Raw genomic sequence first — 9,675 nt, forward strand, 5'->3', positions numbered from 1 at the left:
TTAGCAATAACCCTTACATGTTTCAGCGTTCAGTTTGTTTCTATTTTTGCCCTGCTGTGTTTCTCCTGTTCTGACAGGAACTATGCTGCTATGTAGCAAGCTTATTCAATTGCTGACGCTATTGTATTCGTAGACAGACAGTCACAAAACCACATGCAACTTAAGAATATATAAAGCGCATCTTTGGTCTCCTTCAAAAACGTTTAATCCGTGCCATGTGTCATACCCTGGGGGAAGGGAAGTACTCTCCTGTAGCCCGAAAGGGTTTAGTTGCTAGTCGTTCTGGTTTGAAACGGGGCGTAGATTGATTGATTTTAAACGTTTTCGTCTGAAAGTCTGTATGAGTATGAATTCAAGAAACAAGGCCTGAAAATTTTAGAGGCCAGGTCTGAAAAGGGTACCGGAAAATTACATTTCTTGGTCTGAAATGGGGGTCACCAAAAATTCCGAGGAGGAGGAGTTTGTCAGGCCATGCATGTGCAGTCAGTTGCACATATAAAATAGTGTGCTTATCAGTGTAACTTATGCTATGTTATTGTATCTTGTCATTTACTTTTTATTTTTGCATGTTACGACATTTTTACAATTTTTGTGAATTTTTTAATTCAACTGAACCTTTTGACTGCAATCTATCTCTGTCTCTTTCCTTCAATCACCACATTCTTAACTTTCGGATCGCACGCTGAAGATCTATTGTAGCTATTTTATAACCGAGGCCAGCAGGTGTACAATAGCATGCGACATATGACACAAACATCAAATTACCGTTCAAATTTTGTCTTTGTTATTGACAAGATAGTATAATTTAGATTGCTTATCAGTAATGCTAGGAAGACTTGGCACACAGCAAGTTACTTAATATTGCAGTTATGTACCAAATTTCTCGTTATTTTTTAGATCCCGTCCACGCTATGATCTTAGGAACAATGAAAGCAAAAATAGGTTACGATTTCAACAACGAAAACGTATTAGCCGAATAGCGTGGTCAAGGGTTTAAACTCGAAAGTTATTTTGCGTGTAAGAGGGTTTGTTTCTAAAGAAACTGTGGTGCTGCGTTGGTAGGGGGTAGATATGAATGTTTGTAATTTGCACACCGTAAAAAGATTCGAGTGCGGACGTTTCGAGCGTTAGCGCTTCGTCAGAGTGAATCACTCGAACCGTCCGCACTCGAATCTCTTTACGGTGTGCAAATTACCTTATCAACTCTTTTGACAAATCCAAACATTGTTTTGTGTGTGTGAGCGTTTTTAACAAAATTTGCAGCTTGCGAGAATTACGATTAGGTAATTATCGGTAACCTGTGACCCACGAAAAACTCATTCATTCAAAGGAGCACGTATCTATTTATTATTTATTTATGTTTCTCGTGATTTTAATTTACATGCCAAAAGTTCCCGCAGGTGCACCAAACTGCTTTTAAGCGACCTCCCAGACCAAAAAACATGGACTCGGAAACGGATATCAGCTGAAGTGGAATTCTGAGTCATTCCAAGAAATTTCCACGAAATTGTTGTTCGCTCTCACCAGCTTCCCTCGAACGTAAAGTGCTATATCTAAATCAGATTACAAAACAGCTTTTTTCTTTTTCTCTAAAGGTAACGGGGGCAGGGTGCGGGGTGTTGTACGTTCTATGGCAGTAAGTACGCGCACGTGGCGGGAACGCCTGTTGTGACCCAGTTTTGATCTAATTGGGACGCGCGAAGTTGTACGCAGAGCTAACTCACTAAAAGATACACACTGCTCTACGCCTTACAGCCATACCGCGCTGTTCTTTCATGGTGTTCCGTGTGTTTTAGACTCAGCTATACCTCACTGGCTTACAAGTCTCTGTGGTGCACCAGAGGAAGATGGGATTGACAGAATTTGTCATCTCAACTTGCTCATGAGGTCCGTAACAAGCTGCGCCAGTATCACAACATATTCCGAATCTTCATGCACTTGCTGCCCAGTTGCATCCGACAGCCATTCCAGCTTGAGTCTGTTTAAATTGTCCTGCACGTGGGCCTTCTTAAACTCGCTCTTACATCCAGCCACCATTACATGCAAGGCTTGAAGAACTTTCTCTCTTGTGTCATTCTCTGTGGTGTGTAAGAGACTGGGTACGAGTTGGCACCAGCCCTTCTCGACCATTGTTTTCATAAGTGGCACTCTGGAGGTATCAAAGAAAAAACCAAATATTGCAGTCGGTAATTACATTTCATGGCAAATGGGAATTTTTCTACTATCAAATCAGTTGTAACAACCTGTACAGCATTTTAATTAGGTCTAGGCTCAAATTTCCCAAGACAAATATTTCTGTACCCAACTAGATATGAGCATGAGCATTTAAGGCCACTTCCTGTTCCAAGTTGCTGTGAGCCTCATTATGAAAGTGAGGCTACGCTCAAAACTTTTTATGTGAAAATTAGTTTTGTTTGCATATGAATGAAAACTAATTTTCATAATAAAAACTTTGCACTTGGCCTTGCTTCCATAATGAGGTTCAAAGCAACTCCTCAATGGGGTACTTCTGAACATAACGATGTGTGAAGATTCTAGTTTCTTGTTTAGCCGTTTTGATTTGAAGTAGGAAGATTATGTTTGACTGAAGGGTCATTACATGTAACACACAAAAAGTAATGGCGTGGCTTCGTTCTAGGTCTGTAGGCAACCATAAGCCCAGAATGGCATGGATAAAACTGGAGTCATTCCTGACAAAAAAATAATCAGTATTGTACCGCTTTGATCAGTCCCATGCCATTTCTTTTGTGCCTTGTAAAAGGTTATATAGTCTAAGGACTTTTCCATATTTTTCGGATAAAATTACCAGAACTGTCCCAATTTTGTTCAGAGCTAAGCCTTAACCTTTTCTGTCATGTAAAAGCCCTTGGGTGAGGTTGGGGTCTTATTAGCTCTTGGTTGAAACCATTAGCAAAGCAGGAGTATCCCCCCTCCATCTCCTGAATCTCTAATAGACTACTACATACAAGAGCAAAAAAGTTCATTATTATTGGTAACAGGGAGAATTTAAAGATTCCAATGCAGATTCTTTAGTCAATGATTATTTCATTATTTATGCCACCTACACATCAAAACCCCAGTTTAACAAAAAAATCAAGACCCTTGAAATTTAATTAGAGTAAATTCTGGATTAGCATCAGAAGAGAATTAATCCTACCTGCCAGAAATATCACCAGAAACATCTTGCCCTTGCTTTTCCAACAGTGCTCTAACATGCTCAATTTGTTCTGTAAGTATGTCTGTCATGAGCGTGATTGTTTTGATAACCAGTGGTCCACTCCCTGGTTCTTCAAAGAGCTTCTTTAACATATCAAGTCCATTCAGCTTAAGAAAGTCCCTCTGTCCAATGGGAAACAGCCTGATGAGAGAAGACAGTGCATACATGGCCTTCTTCCTGACAACCATGGGTTCATGTTTGGACAGCAAGCGGAGAAGTAATGGCAGGGTGCCTTGTTTCAGTGCTGTTTCCTGAACTTTAGGATTGCTGTATAACAAAAATGAGAGAAAACAACAAAATAATACAATTATCATTGATAGTAATTTTAAAAAACAATGAATTATAATGAAATATACAACCAATCAAAATTATGAAAGGCTGGGAGCATAACTGGCCAACCTAAATGACATTTCAAATCAATTGTTGTTGTTTTAGCTCAGACTCACTGGAGTTTTTGCATGTGGCCTTGAATTTCTTCAGGGAACATTGCTCTAATGTTTATCGGCTGCTTTACATTTTGTTTGCAAAAAACAACCCTATGTTTATGGGCAAGATTTCCATTTTAAGCACAAAACAAACCGCAAAGCAGCATATGAAACATGAACATCAAAACTATGCTGAAAATTACCATGTTTTTGAATCCGTGGGATGATGTTTGACTTTGGTAAGAAACCATTTCACTCCAGAAAATTATCATTCCCACTGACCCAGGGCAGTAGAAACTTTGCATTTTTTCAGCACAAAATGTTATAATTTATTTGTCCACAACTGAGTCCAGGGATTGCAACTGATAGAAATGACAAGTTAAACTTGCAAATTACACTTGAAGGGTTGGCAGTATAACTGTCTTGTGTCAAATTTTAGGTTTTTAGTTTTGCTAAGATCTGTCTCATATTATTTTCACATGCAGGCTCCCCTCTCTGTCATTTTGATGAAAATTCCGCGTATACATAAGGGTAGGGTTTTTCCATCACACCTTGTGCCATACCACCGCTCTCCTTTGTAGTTGCAGAGACCTTCTCCCTTGAATTACCACCCTTGGTATTGACTCAAAACAAAATAAAAAATAAAATAAATAATGCCGTGGTGATTAATGAGAATGTTGGGATACGGTGTAAAATGTGTTCAAAAATACCCAAATTTCTTATACTTTGATGCAAAGTAGATGTACATTTGATAGAATATGAAAATAGCCGTTTAAATTTCCAACCCCAAACAACTGCACTGACTTTAACATACACCTGTAAGGTGGCAAGCTTGTAATTTAAATGTTCCAGTGGTTTATTGAGTAAAAAATGGTTTCACCTTAAAATAAAATTTAAAACAGCACAAATATGTGAAAAAAGGCTTCTCACCTTTGTGTTGCAGATCCCAGTACAAAGGTGGCCCTGCTTTTGAGGCTTGGCTCTGTAGAATTCATGAGTTTAATCACCAGAGCAAGTCCACCAACACTGTCCAAATCTCTGGCATTATCTATCTGATGTACATAATATTCAAGCTCGTCCAAAGCATGCTCCTTTTCAGCTAGACTAGAACTTGTATTGTTTAGCATCTCAATGTGTTGTGTGATAATTTCAATGTCTTTTTTGACAAATATATCTACTCCTTCTAATTCCTTTCGGATTTCCTCAATGGGTCTGAACTTTTTATCTGAAAATGGAAAAAGGTTATTTTAAGGACGTATACAAAACATGGACCCGGGTCCATGGACCACCCATGTGGACCCAGTCCATGGACCGCCACATGGACCTGGTCTATGGACCACCCATAAATAAATAAAAAAATAAGTAAATAAATAAATAAATAATTAAAATAAATTTACCCATGTTCAGGTTGAACATAGGGAATAATTACTGAACTTCGGCAACTACATACATTATTGTTTACAGACTGCTATTCTCATGATCATCTCACGCAGAGTTCTAATTTTAGTTCAATAGGATAGGGTTTTTCACAAAGAGGTTGGTTATGCAGAGTTTGCCCTCCACTCCACCTGATATCTCGAAATGTAAACACTGCTCTTTGGAGTCTTTGTGAGCACCTTTTACAACAGATCATAAACGAAACCAACATTTTATCTTGTTCCGACTTCATGTGGTGGCACTTGTTTGTTTATACTCCACTAGGCTTAATTTTATCCGTATATTTTCTTGACTGCACATGTAAAGTATAGTTTAGTTTCGACAACGTATGACTCCAAAAGAATAGTAATGGTCTTCTGAATTCTGTATCCTGCCATTTGGGACTTAGCCCAGCCTTTCTCATTCTCCTTGCGCCCGGACGATTTGTTTAAAAAAGTGTGATGAAGAACAAAATCTGCCTCGTCAGTACTCGCCAGAAATAAGACTCGATGATTGCAAAGAAAACTAAATATGGATTGCGTATCAAACTCAATGGTGGTAAAAGCATAAAATCTCAATTACATAGAAAGTAGACGGTGAATTACATATTGAACACCATATTTAATCTGTATTTTATACTCAGTCCGCAGTCCATCCTTTATTATATTGACGGGTAAAATAATAATTGCCTTCGAAAATTTATTAGTGGTGATCCATGGACCGGGTGCGGGGTGGTCCATTGACCCAGTCCACATGGGTGGTCCATGGACCGGGTCCACGAGGTGGTCCATGTTTTGTATACGTCGCTATTTTAAAGACCACTGATTGACAAAAGCAAGTTAGAGTAATGCAGTCCAATTCGACCTAGAAACAGTGGAGAGAAGAGCCACTCCATGGATTCCACTAAAATTCCCATTTATTTTATTTTTATTTGTATAGAAGAGAAAACCACATGGAAAACAAGCCATACTTTGGATTTTAGACAGATAAGAATGAATTCAATTAAAAGCATCACTGGCCAGTCATCTTACAACAGGAAACTTGTTCAGACTACCTCAGTCTGAAACTGGGCCAGTGTAGCCAGTCCCACCTTTTGCTTAGGTGCGAAGCACTACCACGAAAAGGGAGAGGGAGCTTCTCATTCAAGTACCAGCAAAACTCAAATCGCCTTTAATCCTTGAAATATTTTTTGCTTGTCTGGTACTGATCAAAATGCACAAAATGGTGCAATGTGCCACTGACAACCAATACTTTCTGCGAGGGATATCCACCAGGTTTTAAAACTTGAGTTGTTTCAATGCCATCAATATTATTATTTGAAGATTGCAAGATGGAGAGCACTTTGCTATTGAAACCCATCAGGATGTCACTTCACTTGTCAAATTAAAGCATTGATGAAAAACACTAAAAAGGTGCGGCGTGGCCTAGTGTTAGGATGCTGGACTTGTAATCCGGAGGCCCCGGGTTCGAGTCCCACTGTTTCACAGTAGCCTTGTTTTCAAATCCAAGGCCATGCTTTGTAAATAACAAACTGGTTTGCCTTTCACCAGTTGGGATTTTTTAACATATACAGGTGTAATGTATATTTATTTCACTGATCTATAGTTCCCTAATATTATTACCACTACAGTACTAAATACTTTGACACTTTTAAATATAAAATAAAGTTGTTTATTTTTATTTTTGTCCTTTGCACACTTCTGAACACAATAACCTTTATCATTTACAAAAATATGGAGTAGATTTGTCCTAAGCTTGGGCATAATCTGTTCCTTGAAGCTCAATTTTCCTAAGCTTTGCTTCCACCAAAACTGTTTGCTTCACAGGACAGATAAATAATTATGTTTATGATAAAAAATCCAAGCATAGTTTTGTGCCAAATAAAGGTTACTGTTTCTTATAACAATGGTAATACAAACTCACCAGTATCTAGTTGACTCTGCAGATGTTCAGAATTCTCTCCATCTGGACTTTCATCATGGAATTTATCCCTAAAATCCTTTAATGCTTCTTTAAGACGCTGCTTAGAAATTACATTTTTGTCAATTGTGATAAACTTCTGTTTAGAATCCTTGTTACTCTGGTATTTCATTCCATCATCTCCATCCATAAGCTTGGCTTCTTTCTGCCCAGTCTGTAAGTTCATGCGTACATGAAGTCCAGCAGGAATTCCTTGACCTGGTTGAATTGTTTGCCAGTCAGCTGTTGGTTTAAAAACCTCAAGGTCTTCATCATCTACAAGTTCAGCATTTGTTGTTACTTTCACTTTGCTGTCCTCGGGATTGTCGTCAGATTTCACCAAAACAAGCCCTGGTTTTTGATCTGCTACAGCTAAAGACAACGAATGAGAAGATGTTTTTGTGATCACTTTAAAATAATTTGCAAGTCATGAATACAAAGCAGAAAGTTTTAAAGGAAACAAAATAATTTATGCAAATTAGTCCCTATCCAGAACTGTCATTAAGGGCCGTAATCCGTAACACCTGTTACGGCTGAATACTTATGAAAGCACCTTGATGTTACGGGTGATCTTGATGGTTAAGGGTCAATTTTTTATTCAGAAAATAACAACATTGTTATGGGTGATAAGCTTTAAATGCCACATGTAGCTAAAAGCTTAATGACAGCCCTGCCTGAAAAAGATGATAGCATGGCAATAAGTAATCAGGGAGAGAGGGAAAGTAGCAAATGTCAAACTAGCTTGCATATTTAGCCAAGCACGAAGAGCAAGACAGCAAGCGTGTGGCTAAAAAAACATCTGTTATGCAGGCTAATGTTCAAAACCCAGGGAGAGCGGTGTACCCCATATGGTTGGTTATACAGGGAATCCCTGCCCAATAGGGGTCCCTTTTTCACCCTCCCAATTTACAGAGAAAAAAGCCCCAAAAATATGGCCGGCAAAAAGACAGTGAAATTGCAAAAATCAACCGTGAACCAAAAAGGCAGTAATTAAGTTATACGAGCAGAAATTCTTGGCAGAAAATAGAGTATACTAGCCTGGTCCCAGGTGTTCAAAGGCCAGATAACTTAATCTGCTGGATAAGGCAATCTTCAGCATCTAAAATATACTTCATGTTAAATGTTGTCCAAGGTTTTCGTACACTCCCCAAGTAAGCTTTGGTTAGAGTGTGCATATTCACTTGTGCATGAAGAAATACTGAAATATTTGCACAGATTGAATTGAAACTGTCGGATAGTGACTTATTCACTGGATAAAGTTATCAGGCCTTTGAACAACTGGGGCCTGATCAATGACAGAAAGGATTTCCCCCATTTTTAGCTTCTCTTTTTAGGTACAGAAGAGGGGACCATTTTTGTTTTATGTATGTGAAAGAGGGACCAGGGGTAGGGGTTGACCTCCTCCGCCTGGAAGACTTTATCGACTAATACCCCCCATCCCTCTCCCCCAAATGAAAAAAATTGTCAAAAAATAGAACTGCACGACGAGAGAAAAGTGAAGAGGACGATAGGGAATTGGGACACATTAATTTTAAAACATTCAAATGTTCAAAAACTCTGGGGGAGTCTAGCGAATAGCAATGTGGGGATGTGCGTTGCATAAGCCACTATTGAAAGTTGCAGCAGTTCTTACCATAGTTAGTAACTATGTTCTTACTATACAAGCAAGCTAACTTTGATTCTCCTGGAAAAAATTTGGTGGTTTTTAACTCCATCATTTTCTAAGGTAAACATTTTAACAGTGTCGTCCCTTATTTCAGACGTATTTCTGGATAGTTGTGGGTATATATCATTCCTCTCCTTATTCTCCAAGTCTTCAGTAGAAGCACTAACTATAAACGAAAAACCTTTGAAGTCGAATCCAACTGAGGAATCGGAAAGTTGTACTTACTTGAAGATAGCAAGAGAACAAGGATCAAATATCGCAGCATGTTAATTGCACAAATTCTCCTGCCTTCTTTCTTGACATCTGATTACAAATACAAGCGCATTCAGTTATTTTTATCAAGGAAACTCGTTCAAATAGCACGTTGACTGCGTTTATTTTCGACACGATAATTTCACGAACGAAAGCCACGTATGCGAACAACCGCTGACCGGATGTGAAATCGACAAAAGGAAGACAAAAACTAAAAACTTGGAAGCATTTTATTGGTGGATTACAGGGGGATTAGATTTTTTCAGCATTGTCACGTTGTCGTATCATGTCATGATAATTCACGTTTGGCTATGTGTAAAGTAAAGTAAATAGTTGCGTCAATTTTATTCTAGTTTTGTACACGTCCTCTTTACGTATTGAATAAAATTGGTCTTTTATTTTTTTTTTTTACATCTCTTTTTATTCAGAAACAAATGACAAGAGGAAAGGAAAAACAAATGATTTTGTCTTTATTGGGATTTGCCTCTTCCGATCTAGGATTATTGAGTTTCTTTCTTATTTACCAGTAACATGACTGGTAAAAGCAAGCTGTTTTTGAAATCTGATGAGCCTCATAGTCAATTTAAGTCCCGAGTTAAAGATTCCTATCTAAAATTTACGAGTTGCCAAGAGAAACTGGCAAACAAATCCCATTTTTTTTTTATTTTCATCCATCCTCATCCATCCTGTTACGTCGACTTACGTCATCACTCCAGCGTAATTTGCTGACCGTGCATACT

General features: G+C 38.3%; 1 protein-coding gene across 1 annotated transcript; it reads right to left on the reverse strand.

Moving 5' to 3' along the window:
- Positions 1 to 1,341: 1,341 nt before the first annotated feature.
- LOC146472562 (nucleotide exchange factor SIL1-like) lies at positions 1,342 to 9,092 on the reverse strand. Its single transcript, XM_085119278.1, has 5 exons — positions 8,909 to 9,092; positions 6,982 to 7,389; positions 4,573 to 4,867; positions 3,158 to 3,484; positions 1,342 to 2,149 (listed from the first exon to the last, which is right to left on the reverse strand). The coding sequence occupies exons 1-5, from the start codon at positions 8,946 to 8,948 to the stop codon at positions 1,867 to 1,869; spliced, it is 1,353 nt and encodes a 450-aa protein (XP_084975404.1). The 5' UTR covers positions 8,949 to 9,092; the 3' UTR covers positions 1,342 to 1,866.
- Between the last annotated feature and the right edge of the window lie 583 nt (positions 9,093 to 9,675).

The sequence above is a fragment of the Pavona decussata genome, unplaced genomic scaffold, assembly GCF_977016875.1.
Source record: "Pavona decussata unplaced genomic scaffold, jaPavDecu1.1 SCAFFOLD_98, whole genome shotgun sequence".
NCBI lineage: Eukaryota > Metazoa > Cnidaria > Anthozoa > Scleractinia > Agariciidae > Pavona > Pavona decussata.